At 46.4% G+C, this 21,627-nt stretch overlaps 1 protein-coding gene and 1 long non-coding RNA gene across 3 annotated transcripts; both read right to left on the bottom strand.

Moving 5' to 3' along the window:
* Nucleotides 1-834: 834 nt before the first annotated feature.
* SNRNP27 (small nuclear ribonucleoprotein U4/U6.U5 subunit 27) lies at nt 835-9,154 on the bottom strand. Its single transcript, XM_053401396.1, has 6 exons — nt 9,018-9,154; nt 7,332-7,452; nt 6,049-6,161; nt 4,521-4,600; nt 2,251-2,315; nt 835-1,171 (listed from the first exon to the last, which is right to left on the bottom strand). The coding sequence occupies exons 1-6, from the start codon at nt 9,052-9,054 to the stop codon at nt 1,117-1,119; spliced, it is 471 nt and encodes a 156-aa protein (XP_053257371.1). The 5' UTR covers nt 9,055-9,154; the 3' UTR covers nt 835-1,116.
* Nucleotides 9,155-14,579: 5,425 nt separating this feature from the next.
* Nucleotides 14,580-19,736, bottom strand: LOC128420029 (uncharacterized). 2 transcript variants are annotated; one of them, XR_008331954.1, is made up of 4 exons: nt 19,393-19,736; nt 16,885-17,294; nt 15,642-15,778; nt 14,580-15,111 (listed from the first exon to the last, which is right to left on the bottom strand). It is a non-coding gene; the product is annotated as an uncharacterized LOC128420029 (long non-coding RNA). The 2 variants fall into 2 exon arrangements; XR_008331953.1 differs by lacking the exon at nt 19,393-19,736 and having other exon boundaries at nt 16,885-17,738.
* Between the last annotated feature and the right edge of the window lie 1,891 nt (nt 19,737-21,627).

Here is a 21,627-nt window from a genome sequence, read left to right as displayed (position 1 = left end):
GTGGTCTTCTCCCAGACATATAAGCAGAAACTGGATGCTGGACTAGACAGACCTTTGGCTGGACCCAGCAGGGCAACTGTTATGGCTTGATATTCATGATCAGTGCCTCCAACCACCACCCAAATACCAGCAATTGTTATCTTGATACTACATCTCAGAGCTATGATGAAGGTTGTGTGTATTTCACACAGGGCACCAAACAAACCTACCCCAACATTCTGTACTAAAGAAATGGCACTGATTAGTATGTGAAATTCTGCAGATTTACTGCAGAAGAGACACTAAATGTCCATTTCTCCCATAAAACTATTGGAAGAAGTTAGGATACCACACAAGCTAATGGGAAAAGTCCATTGGAGCTGCGTTACCATGTTCATATGTTGGTTAGAGGCACCCAAGAACAGCGGCAAGGCCCACTGTTGGCCAGAAGCAAGACAATGAAGGGGGAGAACCAGGGGGTTTGAAATTTAGACTTTCTCTAAATGAGAGGTAGCAGAGATGGTGGTGGTTGAACACTTGTCCCGAGAAGAACTCCCGACCCACCAAAGTATTTCTCGGGGTTCAAATCCCTACTGAGCCATGAACCTCACTAGGTGATCTTGGACCAGTCACATACTCTCAGCCTAACCTACCTCACAGGATACCTTGTGAGGATAAAAAGAGGACGAGGGAGAACCATGTAGACCACCTTGAGCTTCTTGGAGGAAAGGTGGGGTAGAAATAATGAAATAAACTTATCTCAAGAACCTCATTAAGACAAAAGAAAATTGTTTTTCATCCTAGCTTTTAAGAAGGGGCTTCCTATTTGAAGTGCTCTCAAGAAGAAAACACAGATTTTTCTTTTTTAATTTAAGTGGCAATATTTTAAAACAGAAACCTACAAAAAATAAAAACGCAGCAACACAAAAGAAAGTCATTTTGTACAAACATGTCATTTGAGGAAAACATGTTACCGTCTCTTCCTATGAGACAATGTCACTTCCATGGACTCTCCACAAATGAGATCCCCATTCTGTGTGGGAAGAAGCTGAAATCCGCTTAACCACAGGTGTTGCTGGTAAGACAATTAAGGGACTAGAGAGTGAGGTTGTCTTTCACATGTAACAAGTGCAGGTGTCAAGCAATAAAATCCAGAGGTCTGTTGAATCCACCTTTTCTGTTCATGTATTGCCTGCAATGAGAAAAGGCAAACCTTAGCAGTGAACTTTCTTGCTGACCCCTAAAAGTTCTGAACGCCCATCCCATCTTCCTGATTTTTTTCTTGGCATTGCCCATCCATTACCCAGAAAGCCTTTGCCAGCTGTAAGTGCTGGAATAATTTTAGAAAAATTAATCTCAGTATGTTATTTTTTATATTCTTAATCGCAATTCTGTGCTTGTGTGCTAATTAGAATTCATATTAAAAAAGCACACTTGACTTCGAAGCATCCTTATTGGTACTGTTTTTACTTTCTAACTTAGAAATTAATGGTAGCAAAATCCATGAAGTCATTCTCTGTGTGTGGTCCGTATGCAATTAAAACAGCACAGCACAACACACACTTACAAGCAGAGATGTCAGTAGGCTTGGGGAAACTCCAAAGTTTAAAGAAATAAAAAAAAAAAAACATTTTGGAAGAACAATCCTATGTAGGGGATAATGACCCCAAAACAGCCTCTGGGGCCTAAGCATGCTTACTGCTCACAAAATAACTGGAGGGTGTTTGGGGGGGGGCGGGAATGGAATTGTAAAACTGGTATCTTGAAAAGAAGCACTCCATACTGTAAACCTTTGTTGCAGATACCATTTGCAAGGCTAGTAACTCTTGCAGATCCTCTATTTCAATTAGCAAGAACCTCACATGGCAGCAAACTAATTCTACATTATGCAAGGCAATCCTGAAAGGGCGGGAGGCACAGAAAGTCAATCGTGACAGTTTTTTGCTCCTGCAATGGAAAATCATGGTTGCTCTACTGCCACAATTAGGAACTTGTTTATCCTCAAGACAGCTCAACATAACAAGTCTGAGAAACCCCAGGATATACTGATTTTCTGAACCAAGTGAAATACTTAGGGTAATCATTTCAGGATTTTCCACAAATGGGAATCTGCTTTTGTTTTTCTATTTAAAAAATGGGGGTTCTGAAGCAATGCCAAAATCTCTTCTTCCAAGTATTCCTGTGAACATAGTGACATCCCCGCCCAACACAAACATGACCTTAGAGCTTCCGCACTCAGGGCCAGTTGGGTCCTAACTGAACAATGCCAACCTGTACTTCCTCTTCTGTGATACGTTGATAGCGTAGGCATTTACAGAGCCATCCACTTTCTTGCCCTACAAAACACAAACAGAAATACAAAGTCATCTTCACACAACGTAAGGTGCAGGGAAGCCTGACCAGGGGAAGAGGACAATGACTTGCAGCCTGCATTGCTCCTCTGTTCTTGTAAGGGAGGGGGTGATTTTCAGCAACCCCGCCCCCAACTCCATCGGCATTCCCTAGACATCCCCACAAGCCTGAGTAGATTTTCATGGGGCTGCAGAAGGAAGTGTGAAAGCCCATTTCTGGGAGGAAAGTGAGAATAAAAGCCAATGGAACTTTGGAGGAATGGTAAGACATGAACAAAATAAAATAATAATAATAATAATAATAATAATAATAATAATAATTATTATTATTATTATTATTATTATTATTATTTATACCCCGCCCTCCCCAGCCAAGGCCAGGCTCAGAGCAGCTTACAAGCAATAATAAAAACAAGCTGAATGATTACAACTTAAAAACAAAATTAAAATACAACATTAAAATATTGAAACATTAAAATATTAAAATGTAGCCTCATCGCAGGAGGAGAAGGAAAGGAAAAAAGAAAGAGAGGGAGGGAATCAAATTGGCTCCAAGCCAAAGGCCAGGCGGAACAACTCTGTCTTTCAGGCCCTGCGGAAAGAAATCAGATCCTGCAGGGCCCTGGTCTCATGAGGCAGAGTGTTCCACCAGGCCGGAGCCAGAGTTGAAAAGGCCCTGGCTTTGATTGAAGCCAATCTAACTTCCTTAGGGCCCAGGACCACTAGGGTGTTGCTATTTATGGACCTTGAGGCTCTCCGTGGGGCATACCGGGAGAGGCGGTCCCATAGGTACGAGGGTCCTAGGCCGTGAAGGGCTTTAAAGGTCAAAATGAGCACCTTAAACCTGACCCTGTACCCCACCGGGAGCCAATGCAGCTGGAAAAGCACTGGGTGAATATGCTCCCATGGCAGAGACCCCGTGAGGAGCCTCGCTGCAGCATTCTGCACCCTCTGGAGTTTCTGGGACAGCTTCAAGGGCAGCCCCGCGTAGAGCGAATTACAGTAGTCAAGCCTGGAGATGACCGTCACATGGATCACTGTGGCCAGGTCGGGGCGGGAAAGGGAAGGGACCAAAAGCCAATCATATCTTGCTCTTTACTCTTTTTTGCAGTTGCTTTTGGGAAATATGTCTAGGCAGAGTTCCTACACACAATGCCAATGTAATGCTTCCATGAGTTGTTTCCAAGCTACCTGGAAGTTCCTGGGAACTTGTACGACGTGTTTCAAGTCTGGAAGCCCCTTGTAGTGTAGAAGATTTGGGAACATGTTCCAGGGGCTGAGTATCAGTGGTGGGTAGGACCACCTCATAGTTCCCACAACACACACACACTCACTCTCTCCATCATTTACATGCGCTCTCTCTGCCACAATTTTTTTTTTTGGAGGGGGGGAGGAAGCCTCCTATTGAAGCCAGTAGGAGGCTTCTTCAAGCTAAACTGCTGTACTGGGTGGGCAAGGAGAAGAGGCTGCAGGCCAGATGGGGAGGCCCCTTGGGCTGAGGTTCTTCACTCCTGTCCTAGAATCTAGTGCAAAGGCCCAAGGCCAGGCCTACTGGAGCTCAACCTTACCTTGTGTGGATGGACAAACTATAGAACAAACCTGAATCCTCCCCAGTAGCTGAGCAAGCTGCCTGTCATTTCTGTTCCGCCATTAAGAACACTAAAAGACCATTTGGAGTCACCATTTCTAAATGACTGGCAAGGAAAACTCAGGACCATGGTCTGATTAAGTGAGGAAGAAAATGGCTTTCTGTTTAACCTACCATGTGCTACAAAAGGAGATGTTGCTATTATAAAATAATAATAAACAACTCTTTGCATTCAAGATTTGCCCAGGTAATCCAAGCCCTGTGCTCTGCCAAAGGTTACACATACTGAATAAAAACAGGTTCGCTTCTTACTTTGCTATTCATGAGAGAGGCAAGCAGCTGCAAAGAGTATGAAAGCCAGATTGCCCCCAATCATATAGAATCTTCTGAAGTCTCACTAGTCTTGCTCAAACACATTCAAGCACCACTCTTTAAAAAACTTGCAGTGTTAGAAACCTGCCCCCCTTTTTAACAAAAAGGTAGGGATTCTCAGGAAGTTGAATTCTGCATCCACTACCACATGGTGTGGATTTTCTGTGCCAGTGCACAGAGTGGTTCACATCTCACTCTTAGGAATTCTGGGCACTAAGAAGACACTTTACCTTTGTTGTGTCAAATGATGCAAATCCCATCATTTTCATCATTTCGATTTCTTCTTCTGTCTTACCCTCCAGGTCTTCCTCTGAAAAAGAAGCCAAGACATAACAAGGAGATAAAATGAAAGAGAGTTAAAGATAAATAATGCCACAGAACCATCCTCAAACAGCATATTTCTAGGATTCTGACTATTACAATGGTGAAACACCATTGGCCTTGCTAGGAATAAATAAAAGATATTATATTTAAAACATTTCCTGGCAGCAGTCTGGATATAGACTGCATTCTTATGGAGAAGTGATTGTTTGTTAACTATGCAAAACTGGCATGATAGGGTTTGGAAGATTGTGCTCATAAACAAACTAACACAACACTGCCGAGTAGTCAGCGGTGACTATTTCCAGAGATAAATTTTATAGCTTGGTCTTCCTTCAATTCTTTCATGAATTCCTCACCAGAAGAACCCAGACCATACTCTGTTCACTTTTCTTTTGGGAGAGTTACCCTGAATTTTATTTCAATATTCTGGATTTTATTTGTTTGGATATCATGTCACTGACTCTCACCAAGGTTTTTGCTAACTTTGCAAGTCTGCAGTCGTAATTTATCTTTTCTATTTGGCATTTATATATATATATTCTTTCTAACATGTGTAATAAGGACACAGTTCACCTATGTATCTCCTTTCACCCCAAGATGATTTTTGGAATGTTTTGATTGTTTCATATCAGTTTGTTTTGTCTGCTGTGTTCTGCCACTTTTGATTTTATACTATCAATGTGTTTTGTATTTTTATTCTTTGGTTGGTAAACAATTCTGAAAGTACAGTGGTACCTCAGGTTAAGTACTTAATTCATTCCGGAGGTCCGTACTTAACCTGAAACTGTTCTTAACCTGAAGCACCACTTTAGCTACTGGGGCCTCCTGCTGCTGCCGCACCGCCAGAGCACGATTTCTGTTCTCATCCTGAAGCAAAGTTCTTAACCTGAAGCGCTATTTCTAGGTTAGCGGAGTCTGTAACCTGAAGCGTATGTAACCCGAGGTACCACTGTATTTCCATTGAAGAGGGTGTCAGCCACCCAAAACAAAAGGCTAATCCTTCCAGCTCTTCAAAAAGAGCCACACCTCAAGGACCCAGTATAGTTCCACGTAAAATGTTGTTGAACAAGTGTTTAGAAAAACACAACATCCTATCAACAGCTGTGGATTTTTTGGTGTGTGAAGAGATAATATACTTGAGAAACAAAGGTGTGTTTATTGGCACAACAAAGGATTATATGGACCCTCAGACTCAGTGCAACACATGAGCTACAGGCTCTCAGTAACAGAGGCAGGATATGTCCTCACCAACAGAACACATCAATCAACACATCAATCAAACAAACCTTGCCCAAAAGGCAAGATCCTTCTCACATTAGCAAACTACCCCTCCCCTATAAATCTGACCACAAACTAGAATGCCAAAATTAATAAGGTGCATCATGACACACAATTTTCCAGCATGGCTCGCAACACCACAAGCTGTTTCATTACCTGTGATCTGACGCTCTTTGCCTTTAGCATCTTTGGTCTCTTTCTTCTCATCATCTCGCCTTTCTTTCTGCCGGGAAGGGGAAGAAGAGCTGGATCTATGTCGTCGTGGAGATCTAGAGAGTCAAACCAGAGCAGGTTGCACTTGAATGTCAAAGGAAAGGTGTGCTTGCTGGATTATGCAACACACAAAAGAAGAAGCACCAGCACACTTGCTGATTTTTTTTGTGAAAACACAGAACAAAACCATCACAAAATCCCACACTTGGCTTCGTGGGCGACACCACATCTGTGAGCAAAGAACTGTCAAGTACCTGCAATGCTCTGTCCACCTCAGTCAAGGAAGTGTACGGCTTCCTCTGCCAGGCAGCCATAAAGAGGGAGAGAGGTGGAAGTGTGCATTGCTGCCACCACAGCTACCTCCTTTAGAAAGGTGATTCATAGGGATCTTGTCAGGATGAAACAAGGCAAGCTCTGCCTTATCAACACCTGTAACCAAGGAGAGGCTGCAGGAGGAAAGATGGAAGGAAAGGCTGGGTCTTTAAAGCAGAGTACAAAGAAACACCCATGCCTCTCCTCCTTTCTCCTACCATTTATTAAACAACGGTACAAATATGGTAGTCTATTGCAGGAGAAGGGTTCAGAACAACAGAAAGGTGCTATGGAAGAGGACAGGGGAAGAATATTCTCTACAAAGCAAATGGAAGGGAGTTGCAGGTCTACAGAGAAAGGAGGACCCGGTCACCATCAGCTCACTCTGAATGCAGAAAAAGCTTGTGTTTAGCTACACTCACATCAAGGGACAGATCTTTCTCTTCCTCACTCAAAAGAGGCTATTTCAGCTGCCTAGAAACCATCTGTTCAACCTTAAAAACAAATCCTTTCTCATTGTTAAACATCACAGCAAAGCCACTGCTAAAGGTGGGATAGAAAGGAGCTAGTATGGTTAGAGCTATCATGAGAAGGGACAGAAACAGCTGAACTGCCAGGACCAGATGCTGGCCCTATTCTTTTAAGAGAAAACACTAAGAGGGCCTCCATACATCCTTTAAAATTACCTTAGGTAGAGTAGTTAACTGGGTCATAATTTCCTGCAATTTTTTTTGGGGGGGGGAATTGTTGTTTTTTTAAAAAGCAAACTACCCGCTCATCTTTTCCAATATTTGCTAATGGCAAGAGCTAGTAGCCCGCTCTGCCTCACACACCCATTGCCTCCAACGAGAACAGTGTTTACAGAACAAGTTCGCCAAAAACTTTAGAGTTACTATCTGATGATACCCCCTCACCTGGATCGTCGCCTGTGTGGGGAACGGGAACGGCTTCTCCGCCTGTCTCTCTCCCGAGACCTTGATCGCTCCCGTCTTCTCCTCTCCCTCTCACGTGAGGTGGATCTGGAACGCCGACGTTCTTAAAATACATGGCAAGCAACTTTAGTTGCATATCTGAATTTCATTTCTAAAGTACAGCTTTCCTCCTACAGAAACATACTATATACACCGACTGGCTTCAACAAACCAGTGTATTTTTCAGTCTCAGTCCTGCATCTTAAAAGTTTGCTCCATCCTGTATCCTGCAACCTTCTTCCTTCCAAAGAGGTAAGGGCAACATAAGGCAGGTCCCATTATGTCTTCAGAAGCTGTGCTTGATTTACAGGGGGCACTTAGTGAAATCCACTAGCTCCACACCTATACATCTCTGAGTTCTAGCCAAGTTAAAACACACTCCAAGAACATTCTGCACACTCTGCCTTCCACAGCAAAACAACCATGTTTGCTCCTGTGGCTTTTTACATACTGATAGATACGGTGCTTTAAAAAAATTCTCATAAGCATGAAATAGGCATCTGCCTTCAAGGTGCATCTAATCTGTTGGGGGCGGGAGAGCCAGAGTGAGAACTTAACAAAAGCCCTTCAGTTGGATCAGACCAAAAGCCTGCCTAGCCCAGCATCCTCTTTTCTTACACCAGCCAAAGGCCCAAAGCCAGAATGTTAATCTAGCCACCAACAGGCTCATCCTGCATGAGTTTATCCAGGCCTCTTAAAAAAAAAAGTTAATGGAGATAAATGTCACTTCTCTAAGTAAGAGCCAGGGTGTGCGCAGTGGTTAGGGTGCTGGATGTTACAGAGCAGGCCAGGTAATAAATCAAATTATTTGGCCAGCAGAGCCCCAGGTTTATATATCCTGTCAGATACAGAACACATAAGAATGAATTTGGGCCAGTTATAATCTCTCAGTCTAACCTACCTCACAGAGTTGCTGTGAGGATAAAAATGGAGGGTGTTAGTGGTGGTGGTAGAGAACCACGGACACCACCTCCTTTATGTATTGCACAAAATGTATATGCTGCTTGACTTTAAGGAGCCACAAAGCAGAAAACATTGATATCTTACTGGTTCCATACAGTACCTGTTCTGCATCTACAACAGGGCCAGTTCCACAAAGTGGTTGAGAGAGAGCTATTCCTTTCTTTTTTACTGCGTTCCTAGCCCATCGTTCCTCCCAAGGAGGCCAGCCTGGTTCTCCCCCTCCCTATTTTATCCTCACAGCAGCCTTGTGAGGTGGGTTGGGCTGAGATGCAGCGACAGGCCCAAAGGCATCCAGTGAACTTCATGGACGGCTGAATTTGAACCCTGCCTGCCTCGCAGCTCCTCAGCACCTCACTAGCCCCACCACCCTGCGAGAGGCACGCGCCCCTCGGGGTCTCAGTTCGGCCTCGACCCGCGGGGATCTCTGCCTCCCAGGCCAAGAGAGACGAGGCCTGCCTTGGGCTCCCACAACCCGCCCGCCCTCCCTGTGGTGCCAAGGCACCGGCCTGCAGCTGCTTCCTTCTCTCCCGAAGGAGAAACGTTCCAGCCAAGGTTTCGCCCGGGCAGCTGGGAAGGAGGACGAGGCCTCCCGGAAGGGCGGCGGAGAGGAGCAGCAGGACCCCAGGACCCCAAGGGGGAGGCCGGGCGGCTGCCGAGACTACGTACCCCTCCGCGGAGGAGACCGCGAGCGACTCCGGCCCATCTCCCTTCCCGACGCCGAGCTCGCCTTCTCCCTCTCCCCCGCAGCCTCCGCAGCGGAACTTCCGGCGGGACGGTCCGTCTCCTCTTCAGCTCCGGCTAGGAACACGCCGGGAGGAGGCTTGGGTTCCGCGCCGGGGATTGGCCCCCACGGATCCTGCTGGCCAATCGGCGGGAGGGGGCGGGGAGAGAAAGGGCCGCTGCCCCATGGAGAGCCTGGCTCGAAATGGCAGGGAGAGATTGCAAGAGATCCATTCCAAGAAGGGGCAGGGAATGCCTCTCGTGAGAAGGACAGGAGGAGCTGAGTCTGGTTTCCAGGATGAAGCTCGAGAAGGCAGGACTGGCCGCTTGGAGAATTGACCCCCTTGGACCACCCTCCCCTTCCCATTGGCAGAGCCTGACACCAGATAAAGTGGAGCAACATTCATGGACTCCAGCCTAATACTCACCTGAGAAGATTGAAGCTTGTTTGGACTCCCAGGCTTGGTGTGACCCATGGAAGGCACAGAGCCGGATCTGGACTTGGCTCAGAAAGAGCATGAGATGAGGTTTGAAACTGGAGAAATCTCTTCAGTTCAAAGACTTAGGGGCCTCAATAAATAAATGAAAAAAGCTTATTTGGAAGAGCAAAGGATTATTATTATATTAATTTAGTCTCCCCACCCTGATACATAGCGGAACAAAGAAAAAAATAAAGAATTTGTGATCAGCTATGGTCACCTCTAATCAGGTGTTAGGTGGTATTGGGGTGATCTGACCGCTGCAGTGTTGAAGCTGCTCTTTGTAGGCAACCTTCGCAGCGCGGGATACGGTCGCGTCTGAGAGAGAAACTGAGACCAAGAAGGAAGGAGGTCTTGGGAGAGAGCAGGCAAGCAGGAGGAGCGTTGGCCTGATCCAGGAGGACTCTGCTGAGTGGAGAGGGCCGTGCAAATCCCCACCCGTCTCCTCAGCGCACTGTTCTGGAAGCCCTATATATATTTTCTTCTTGTTTAGCGCTCACCACGTCAGGTTGCATATACTGCGCACATTGGCTCCCAGTACGTTTCTGAGCACAATTCAAAATGTTGGTGCTGACCTTGAAAGCCCTAAACAGCCTCGGCCCAGTATACCTGAAGGAGCGTCTCCACCCCCATCGTTCTGCCCGGATGCTGAGGTCCAGCGCTGAGGGCCTTCTGGCGGTTCCTTCATTGCGAGAAGCCAAGTTACAGGGATCCAGGCAGAGGGCCTTCTCGGTAGTGGCGCCCGCCCTGTGGAATGCCCTCCTATCAGATGTCAAAGTGATAAACAACTACCTGACATTCAGAAGACATCTTAAGGCAGCCCTGTTCAGGGAAGTTTTTAATGTGTGACATTTTAGTGTATTTTTGGTGTCTGTGGAAGCCACCCAGAGTGGCTGGGGAAACCCAGCTAGATGGGCGGGGTACAAATAATAAATTATTATTATTATTATCATTATTATTATTATTATTATTATTATTATTTCATTTTGTTATATATTGTTTCCCAAAATTGTTTGATGTTTAAACAATTCCACCATATATGTATCATAGTACCTTTTCCGGTGTTGCATCACCAGCAGACATCGCTACAATTTTTATTCATTTTTCCTATTCTTTCAGGAAAAATTTTAATTTTCAGGTCCCTGGCAAAGGAGGAATGAAGAGTGCTTCTCTGAAGGATTTATGTCCTGAAGACAAGCGGCACATTGCAAACTTAATTAAGGAGCTTGCAAGGTGAGGATAAACTGTCTGATAATGCATCAGGTTTAGGATGAGACTCTCTTTCCAATTACTGTTATGAAATTGAAGCATTCATGTTTATTAAAAGCGTATTACTACTCCTTGCTGGCACAGGTATGATCAAGTAGGACATGGAGCAGGTTTTTTTTGTTTTGTTTTTTAAGAAGAAGAGTTTGGATTTGATATCCCGCTTTATCACTACCCGAAGGAGTCTCAAAGCGGCTAACATTCTCCTTTCCCTTCCTCCCCCACAACAAACACTCTGTGAGGTGAGTGGGGCTGAGAGACTTGAAAGAAGTGTGACTGGCCCAAGGTCACCCAGCAGCTGCATGTGGAGGAGAGGAGACGCGAACCCGGTTCCCCAGATTACTAGTCTACCGCTCTGAACCGCTACACCACACTGGCTCTGGGGACATGGAGCAGTTGCCTGCCTCTCTCTGTTGCAAGAGACTGCTGCTGCTGAAGGAAGGCCTTCAAAGGGTTTCCTACAATATTTGTCCCCCTTGCGTCAGGGATGGCCTGGAAAGTGGTGCCCTATCTCACTTCGCTGCTTCCCCCAAGCACCTACAAGTTCTTGCTTTGGACTGTGACTGCTAACATGGGGCCTGATAGACATGTGTGTTTGGAGACTCTGTGAAACCGGCACCCATGTGATCCTGAGAGCACACTCCCTCCCAAAGGATCTTTAGCGGGGGTCACACAGAGGGCTATCCTTAATGGGTGTATCTGAACCCTCCCAAACGACAAAGGTGGGTCCACATGGAAATAATATAAAAAATAAGGAATTTATTATAAAGGTAGTTTTAACAACAAAGTGCAGCAGCATACAGTCACAATTCCAGGCACATAAAAAAGCAATATTCTAACTTTCTAAATAAGCGTTCTCAATAAGGGCCCAAAGTAAACGGGGGGAAGTTAACTAGAAAGATAGTCACAAGTTAGTTCTCTTGGCACCTGCTGGAGTGCTGCTGAATCTGTGAGTGTGCAGCTGATCGGACCTGAGGTTGCCTGACTCATCCTGGAAGTGCCAGTGCTCTGTCTAGTTTGTATTTTCAACTCCGTACTTCTGTTAGAAGCTGGTGAATGCCCAATTTCAACTAAAGCGTGGTGGGCTGCCCTAAAACATTGGCTCAGGATTTCAGTGTTTAATCTAGGGAAGGGTTTGGACCAACACCTGACCGATGAGGAATTTGTGAGCAAATGACAATTCTAATAAGCAAAGCGCTTCAGGGGGAAGATGTCATCTTCCCCAATAAAGTGGAGCAGAGTACCTGCCTCATAGTAAGTAAATATTTTTTTTTACAAAGCCCTGACCATCTTCGGTCCAGGGTGCCTCAGGACCCTGTTCTACCTCCACAGCGGAAGGCAGCAGTGTTTCTGAAGATCAGTTGCTGGAAGCCACAGGTGGGGAGAGGGAGAGGGAGAGCTCTGTGCAGGTGAAAGATGGATCTTATTCCCAGATCCAGGAGGCCCACTCTTCTCCCAGTTGTCAAGTGGGCTGGGCTGGAGAGAGAGCACAATTCAGGGCTTGGTGTGGTGGTGGCAGGGATGGGGTCTCCAGTTCTGACATGCTGTGTGCTTCCCCACAACAGGATATTATTGAAGAGGAGCCCCAGGGGGGCTTCTCAGTCACCGCCCTGAGGCAAGCAATGGAGGCTGTAATCCATCTGATGTAAGTACAGTCACTGCCCCACGTATTCCTGGCACCTCCCTTGCCATACCCTGAAATTGTACCGTGTACTTCCCCACAACAGGAAGTTATTGAAGAGGAGCCCCTGGGCTCATTCTCCATTGCCATCCTGCAACAAGGAATGGAGGCTGTCACCAGGGATGGTGTCTCCAGTTCTCTGACATGCTGGGTGCTTCCCCACAACAGGAAGTTATTGAAGAGGAGCCGCTGGCATCGCTCTCAGTCTTACACCAAGCGATGGAAACCATAATCCGCATGACGCAAGTACGGGGAGGTACTTCTAGTCTCCCTACAGCTTGTCACTGCCCCACCTATTCCTGGCACCTCCCTTGCCGTACTAGGAGCTGTGGGGAGCTCTCTCATTAGGAGGTCCCTGATGATGGCTGGAAATGACCCTCAGCCACCCCAAAAAGACCCCTCCCCTGAAAGTTTACCCCAATATGATAGACACCAGTTGGTGCCCTTGGAAGCATGCAAAGATGACATGGTGCAGCCACCGTTTGGGGCTGTCATTGCCGGTCCAAGGAACTGAGCGGATGCGGCAGTTCTGTGGCCCCTTCCCAATGACCTGCTTCCTGAACCTTCGTCCTGCTCTGTAGGCAAAAGTTTGTGGGGATGTTGACTGAGGTCAGCGATTGAGCGCTCGTTCCGATTCGCTCGCAGGGAGATGAGACAATGTCGCATCACGCAAATGCTAGCTCCCCCTTTCCATTCTAGTTTCCCTGTCACTTTTCCCACCACCAAAAATGTCCAGTTTGGAGTCTGTTGGGGAGCGGAACTGACTCTGTTGCCGTGCCATTGAATCCCACCTGGAAGGAGGAACTGGAAGCCCCCTGACAAAGAACTGACCTTTCCCTCTCGCCTGCCTCATTTACTCACCTCTCTCTCTCTCTCTCTCTCTAGAACTCTCAGAAATTTTAGACAACATCTTTCAAAAGCTCCAACCAGCGCGCCAGGTGTGTGAGATGCAGGGTGGATTCGATTTAAATCAAATCGATTCAAATCACAATTCAAATCACTAGTCTGTAAGACTTGATTTAAATCATATTTTTACATTCTTGCTGGTATAATCTTAATATTTACAACCAGATGAAGGTTTCATTTTGGGAATAATACATTTTCAGAGTAGTTTTTACAGTTAAATCAAAAATTACTGATTTGGTTAAACTGTTAGAAGTACATAGACAGATAATTATGAAATTATTGTGAGGTTTAATAAGTTAACTGTTTATATTTGGTCAACTTTTCTGCTGTACTTTGTTGGCAGGAGAATAACAATTTAAACAATTTATTTAAGTAAAACAATAACATTTTAGCATATCTGTCCATGTTTGTTAATTGATGGGGTTAAACAAAAAATAAAAACTTAGACTGAGTTTTAGCACATATGAAAAACTTAAAACAAATCCTTATTTCGTGATGAATAGCCTTTAGACTATAATGCAACTTAAATAGAATACTATCTTTAGAAAGATTTTTCCTCCAAAAGCATTTTATTTTAAAAATCTGATTTAAATAAAAAAAATTCAGATTTTTAAATTTAAAATAAATCAATCATGGTCTTTTATATGAATGAGGAACCAGTGATAACCAAGTTCAGTTTCCAATAATAATGGATTCCAAACAACAAATGTTGATTATGGAAATTACCTGCCTCTCTGCTCTATGATTGGGTGCCTCAATTTTAAATTCCCTTCTCCTTTTAGGATGAGGCAGTGAAGAGCACTTTTATGAAGGCGACAATTCTAATAAGCAAAGCGCTTCAGGGGGAAGATGTCATCTTCCCCCATAAAGTGGAGCCGAGTACCTGCCTCATAGTAAGTAAATACTCCACAGCTGCTGAATTAGCACTTTTTCTGTGAGCTTTGGATCATTTCCCCTCCCCTTCTTTCTCTTTCCTCTTCACGCACAGATTAGATCGGAGCTGGTGGAGAAAACCATCAGGAATGTCTTCTCTCTGCCCTCCCAGAAGCTGACGAAGCTGAGAGACGGGAGCCCCATACGAGCAACAGAGATGCAGGTAACTGGACCTTCTGCTTCTAGGGATCTGAACGGAGGGAAATGGCTTGTCGGTACAGCCTGGAACTGTGGCCAGATAAAAAAAATTGAGGGCAAAAAGGCTGAGGCGTGTAAGCTACGAATAACGCTGCCAGAGATACTTGGCCCATCACAAGGATGTAACAGCCAGAGACCCTGGGTGTATATTCTTGATTCTCTCGGTATGTGTGTCATTTAAAAGGTGTTCCCTCACCTGGGTAATGGACAGGTGGCATAGAAATAAAGTCTCACCACAACCACCACCCCTGTGGCTCTTTCCCCAACTTCAAAGGATATCTTGCCTTCATTCTGGCTACAGGCTGCAAAATGGTTTTCATTCTTTGAAAAGAAATAGAGTTGCAGAATGTGTCCTTCTCCAGGTGTGCTGCCATTGGCCCCAGTCAGCATGGCCAACAGTCAGGAGTAGTTGGAGTCCAATAACCAGGCATGGGGACCCCAAGGTGCTCCAGAAGTAGAACAACAGAGCATCTGTTCTGGATCCACAAGGTCCCAGGTTCAATCCTCAGCATCTCCAGGTGGCGCTGGGGAAAGACTCTCTGTCTGAAGCCCCAAAGGGCCAACTGCCAATTATCATCTGTAGACGACACCAAGGTTGGAGGATCAATGGCTGGGCTTGGTCTAAGGATGCTCCTGCATCCCATTGCTATGGCTGTGGTGAGGTGTACATTGTATTATTATATTTATCATATAAAAACACAAATGACAGACCACAACATAAAAATACAAAATCAAAACACAAAATGCTTAATAAAACAAAAACAACTCAAGAGCCAATTAATATCTAATTCTACTAATGTTTAAAAAAAAATTTAATGCCTTCTTTTTTCTATATCTTTATTTCTTATTTTGTTTATAAGCTGCCTTCAGTCCCTTTCAGGGAAAAAGGCAGGGTATAAAATAATAATAATAATAATAATAATAATAATAATAATAATAATAATAATAGTAGTAGTAGTAGTAGTAGTAGTAGTAGTAGTAGTAGTAGTAAAACAAATAGCAGCAAACTTTCTCCTTTACAAAACAATCCCTTTTTGCAATTTGTCCCCTCTATGGTCCAGGCATGATTCATCAAACTAGTAGCCCAAGCTTTATGAATTTGCAAACCTGGATTAATGGTGGTTCTTCCATACGATGATTATTATTTCTCTCCCGTAGCCATGGCTGGATTGACTCCTCAAAGACCTGTGAGCAGGAAAGAGCTGTACCACCTTCCCATTGAAGTACGTCTCTCAACATTGAACCTAGATGTGAGTAAGCAGGTGTCAAGCTGACTCCTGGACCAAGGCTTAACCAGATCAGAAAGCTAGTGAGATGGAAAGGCTTCAAGTATTGTTTGTGGTTGTTGTTGTGTTTGTTTTTTTAGTTTTGTTATTGAAAATTTAATAAAATTATTATATATCTCTATAAATTTAGAACCTTTTTCAACACAAACACATTATAGACATACATCTAAGCATGGGTATCTCTTAGATCCCAGCCCTTGTCTAGGCATTTGTGTCTGCTTTGTGCAAGGGTTGAAAACAACCATCCATTTCTCTGGTGACATAACAACTCAACCCTCTAATAACTCGTATAGGGTGATCCTACAGCACAGGGCCCCAGCCCCATAGCTGTACTCCTGCCAGGACAAGAGGAGCTCAACAAGGATGCAGCAACAGTTCTCCTTCCACCTGCTGCATCCATTTTGTACACAAAGGGGAGACTTGGCCTTGAAGAAGGGTACTTCTTCAGCCAGCCTTACAAATGTCAAAAAGTTACTAGCCTGCAATATTTGTTTTGCCCCCTCCTCCAAAGTCAGCATGGAAACGCAGCAAAAAAGTGCCTTCTTCCATGAAGGATAGTGGATGAGAGACACTCTGATAGTCCACTGTATTTCTGTGATGACTGCGGATGAGACAAGACTACTCTTCCTTTACAGCTAGCCAAGAAATCAAGTGAGCTGGCTGCTCAGTCACCTGCATGAAATTCCTGGTTGCCTGGGGCTACTAGGCAAGTCATCAAATACAAGGCTGTCTTCAGTGATTTTAGAACCAATCCCTTTCACCTTTTGAGTCTTCAAACACATGGATGTCTCCATCCCCTTAGATGCCACTTTGAATTGGCGAAGGCTAACAATACAATACTTTTTCCCCTCTGAGAGCTTGCCATTTCTTGCCAACAGAGGCCTGTGGCACAGATCACAAAGAATGAACAAAGGGTTTCTACCCCTTCTATGTGATGCCTCTTGAAGAGCATGACTGGGAGTTGTGGCTAGACATTACCAAGAAAACATGCCCTTCTGGGTTCAGCTACTCCTTTCAAAGAAGTCTTCAAAAGCTAATAAACTTCTTCTTATCTTTGTACCGACCTGCTGCCCAGGCACTTGTCCTGTACTTTTCCAGGCATCCACTGGGGCAGGAACAGCAGCTGCAGGCACCTTTGCCTTCACTTCCGCATTCTGACCTTTCAGCAGGTGTCTTGCTCAAAAATTCCTCTTTGGAAATTCCTAGAGATTGAGCAGACAAGATCAGAAAAACGTCCAAGTTGTTCTTACAAAGCACTTCCCAAACTGAAGTTTCCCCTCCCAAAAGAGGAAATGAAAGCAGCACCAAAGAAAGAAAAGCTTAAGCAGCCCAGGAAAAAACTCTTAATGAAGAAAAACAAACCAGCCCAGACTTAGGAAGGCCCAAGGATAACCCTGCCCAACACCAAGAACCCTGCACCTTGGACTTACTCTTCCCATCCGGAGACAGGGGCCGAACGCTTGGTTGAAGAGTCCTGCAGGGTTACACCACAGACCAAAGATTAATAGTCTTTTTATAGACCCCTGTTATCACATCAGCTGCCTGACTATACTCAACACTTTTATAAGAAGCTCAATTATTTGTATACCAAACAGATTTTTAATGGCTTTGGAGGTACTTGATAAAGCTTTATAATTCCATGAGCAATTAGCCTATGCTCCTCCCTACCATTTCTTAGACAATCATGAAGTCGACAAGTCTTATTCCAAGTCATGTTTCAGTGGCTAGAACAGGATCAATCACAACACAGAACCAAAGACCAGGGAGAGGACCAGAGAGGAGGACAAGCGTAATTTTTGCTGCCTTGTTCCTAAACTCTTCAGAAGGCAATCAGAGCAATTTTCCACACTTCTGTCATTCAGGGCTGGAACATCCTATCGTATGTAATTCACTACCTATCAATGTGGGCTGGCTGCTTTGGCATTGTAGCAGGAAACCCACCCCCCCTTTCATTACATTGTAATGCACAAGCACCACACACGCCTTTCACCCCCCCCCCCGAGCCTGGAGATGTTCCCTCTAGAGGGGCATCTCCTAAGAGCCTTCCGTAAATAAGGAAGCGCCAACCTAACAGTTCCACACGGAACCCTTTATTTTCCCCGTATATTTTCCCTTAGTCGACCGGGCCGCTGTACCTCGCCCTATCCTTATTATTGGTAGACCGGCCGCCTGAACTCCGGGTCAGTCGGTTGCCGCTTCAGCCAATCAGCGTTGCCGAACAGCGCCCCTTTTGGCCGCCACGCAGGTACTGCAGGCAGCAGGCGCCCGTTTCTCTGTCTTTGACAGCCCTCAAATACAAAGTTTCCGAGTTCAATTGACCATGACTGATTTCATCAAAATGTTGCAACCCGTTTCCGGAAAGGTGAAAGTGCTTTGAACTTCAAGGACAGTATTCTTCATAAATTCGCCATAAATCACTCGTATATCGGATCTTCACTGGACCACTTTTATTCTGCTCCACATTACAAGGACTATCAAAGGGGGGTGGCCTGATACCAGTCAGCCATAATCCCTTGACCGAGCAGGCACGTACTCTACAGCCCTTCCCAGTTGGCTGGCAACCTTGATAGCCATCTTGATGGGCTCAGACAGAGGGCTATCATGGACACAATGAACTGCACACATTAGTGTATTCAACACAGACTATGACAAAGGGACCATGACGGGATTCCCCTCAGGGGGCAGGAAACACCACCTTTCCCTTTGTTCTCCTCGAATGACTCATGGGGAGGGAGGAAGGGGGCTTCGGCCAGGTGTCAGGATGCTCAGATTACCTGCGCGACCCCTCCCCTGACTCCTCCTGTTTTTAATATAGTCATGATGTAAAAATGATGTGTTTCTAGGGGTGCAGCTTAGGGGATTAGGAACTAATAAAAGCTGGGGTCTCCTTTTGTTCGGGGCTTCCATCTTGCTTCACCTTGTGGGCGGTGGGAGTCCTGTCGCGACAGTCTTTTCTTCAATAAAGACCAAGCCTACAGGCTGCTGATTTGCTTCCAATTTGCTCTGGTTGGTGTCTTTGTTTTGTCCAAGGGAACCCTCGGATTTTTCCAGTAACAGCATAACCCCAGCTTCTCTCTGGATTTGAAGGGCCCAGCCAGGACCCAAGGAGTGGGTGGGTGGCAACAATTAGCACAACACAAAGAGACTGCAAGCTGATCAACCACTGCACCAGTACTTAGCCAAATAAAGAGGTTGAAATCCAAGGCACAGGGTCAGTAGTAAATGCAGGTCAGTAGTCACTCACTGCTAAAGACCCGTTGGGGGGGGGGAGGTGCAGCAACAGTTACGTGCACCCGGAATACGACCACATGGAGTTAATCGTTAGCTGCTCATCTAGCTCTTTTTAGCTGGAGATGCAAGATGTGTGCCCCCCCTTAGAGATGTGAGAATCATAGACCTGCAGAATGAGAAGGAATCCTAAGGGTCCTCTAGTCCAACCGCCTGAAATGCAGGTGGCCGTTATGAAGATCGAACCTGCAACCTTGGCATTATCAGCACCACGCTCTAACCAACCGAGCTAACTAGTGCAGGGTGGCCGCCTTTTGTGGAACTGCAATGCGAGGCCTCCCAACTTTGCCTGTGGGAGCCTGGAGGTCGGAGCCTCCCTTTCCAGCTCCATAGAGAAGTAGGACCATTTGGGGGCAGGGACCGCCAGTCTTTCCTGTGGCGAGGGGGACGCCTCATTCTGGGGCCGGAAGAGGCTCCGGGTCTGTTTCGCAGGGTGACGGGCTCGGGGGTCCCTGGGTGAAAGGGAGAGGCTATGGAGGGAGACATACAATATCATACACAGGACCCCTCGAGGGCCATGCAATATACGTCTCTCCCCCCCCGCCCAGCCCTGTCTTCATCCCCCGGACGCGAGGAGAGAGCGGCGAGGAGGCTCTGGCTCTGTTTCGCGGGTCCCGGGCTCGGGGGAAACGGCAACTGCCAACGGCCCCCCGCCCTGCCACGCCCCCCGCGCCCGACTCTCGCCTCCCATTGGCTGACAGGACCCGGGCTTCGCCCAGATACAGAGTCGGAAGAGCCGGCCAATGGGGAGGCCTCGGAGCGGGCGCGTGGAGGGAGAGAGGAAAGAGGGGTTGGAGCCGGCTCTCCCACTGCCTTCTGGGAGTCGTAGTGCCTGCCCTCTAGTCTTCCCCCCTAGAGAACGGAAATGAATGACAAGGGAGGACTGCGTTTCCCAAAAGGCACGGCGGCGCGGCTTCTGAGCTACGGGTCGCGAGAAGAGGCAAAAGGCCCCCACCTGGGGCTGTTTTCCCTCCCAGGTGTGCAGGTGCAGGTGGTCAGAGGCTGATGCGGGAGGAGAAGGCCCTGCGCAGCCTCAGCAGCTCCAGCCACACCAAGCCCTCCCTGGAGACGCTCCCCTGGCATCCCTGGTTGGCATGGAAGCTGCCCAGAGCCTTTCTTCCCTCCCTTGTTCATTCCATGGCGCTTCCTCCCAGCAGCCCCGGGAGGGAGGCCAGGCTGAGAGGCAGCGACTGCCAGCCCCCCCCCCAGCTCTTCCTTATTTGATTGCATTTATATCCCGCCTTTTTCTCCGAGGAGCCCAAGGTGGCACAGATGGTTCTCTCCCTCCTCCTTTAACCCCCACAGCAACACCGAGGTAGGTTACTCTGGCAGGCACTGATTGACACACACACCCAACGTCACCCTTCATGTCCGAGGGGAGATTTGAACCCTGGTCTCCCTGGTCACAGTCCACACTCTAGCCACTGCACCACACTGCCTCTCCCTCGACTTTGCTATGGCAGAAAATCCTGCCTGGAGCCTCCCATGTTTTGGACCTGACCTTCGGCACACTGCCCCCCCAAAATTAGTTACCTTTGTTTGGAGGAAAATATCTTCTACTTTCCCTTTTTCTTCTTTTTTAAAGGCATGCATTCTCCAAAGTGTACATGTGATCTTCTCTTTTGCCCCTGGGATATTTCTAATCTAACATCCAGGCTTTTATGGCAGAATTTCCTATTTGATCTAGGATCAAGGGGTCAGCAAACCTTTTCAGCAGGGGGCCGGTCCACTGTCCCTCAGACATTGTGGGGGGCCGGACTATATTTTTTTGGGGGAGAGGGGATGAACGAATTCCTATGCCCCACAAATAACCCAGAAACGCATTTTAAATAAAAGGATACATTCTACTCATGTAAAAACACGCTGATTCCTGGACTGTCCATGGGTCAGATTTAGAAGGCAATTGGGCCGGATCCTGCCCCTGGGCCTTAGTTCACCTACCCATGATCTAGGATTTGGTTCAAGCCCCAACAGAACCTGCCGCTCACTCATCCCTTGAAACCTTCGTGCAACTGATGCAATATGCAATCTCCCTCCATCCCCCATCCTGCCTGTTTCCCCTATGATCTCAGGAGAACTGAATTTATTCTGTTTATAATTTGCCAGCTTGTTAAATGCCTCCCATGGCAGCGGTGCGGAGGAGGAAGGCCCCGCTGGAAGATTGGTCCTTTGCATAAAGGAGATCCGTATTTTTGTATTAAGGCTGGAACTAAATTATTTTAGGCGTGAAGCCCAGGAGACAGCACTGCAGACTGTTCTTTCGGGAGCCCAGGGGGATGAACTAAATGACCTAACAGGATTTCCCCCATCTTTTACCTTTGACACTTCAAAGGGCTCCCTAAAGGCGGGACCCCCTATCTGTCCTCTTCTGTTTTCCATGCAAAAACCTAAGATCTGCCTGCTTGATAGCTTCCAAACATCGTGTGCTGTGCCGCACCTTTCTTCCTCTAATTCCGTCTTCCCGCAGCTGGTGACCTGTAGGAGTTTTGCAGCTGATGGAAGCTGTAATGCAGTGGTGT

Source organism: Podarcis raffonei, chromosome 8, assembly GCF_027172205.1.
Source record: "Podarcis raffonei isolate rPodRaf1 chromosome 8, rPodRaf1.pri, whole genome shotgun sequence".
NCBI classification, from domain to species: Eukaryota; Metazoa; Chordata; class Lepidosauria; order Squamata; family Lacertidae; genus Podarcis; species Podarcis raffonei.
This window is presented reverse-complemented; position numbering and strand designations above follow the sequence as displayed.

Bases quoted from the DNA above. Each gene is read 5' to 3' on its own strand.
- SNRNP27 (XM_053401396.1), bottom strand. From the start codon at position 9,054: ATGGGCCGGAGTCGCTCGCGGTCTCCTCCGCGGAGGG. The intron at 6,162-7,331 runs GTGAGGGGGTAT...TTGACTCTCTAG, and splicing joins CCACACAGGCGACGATCCAG to ATCTCCACGACGACATAGAT. The intron at 4,601-6,048 runs GTAATGAAACAG...CTTCTTTTTCAG, and splicing joins CAAAGAGCGTCAGATCACAG to AGGAAGACCTGGAGGGTAAG.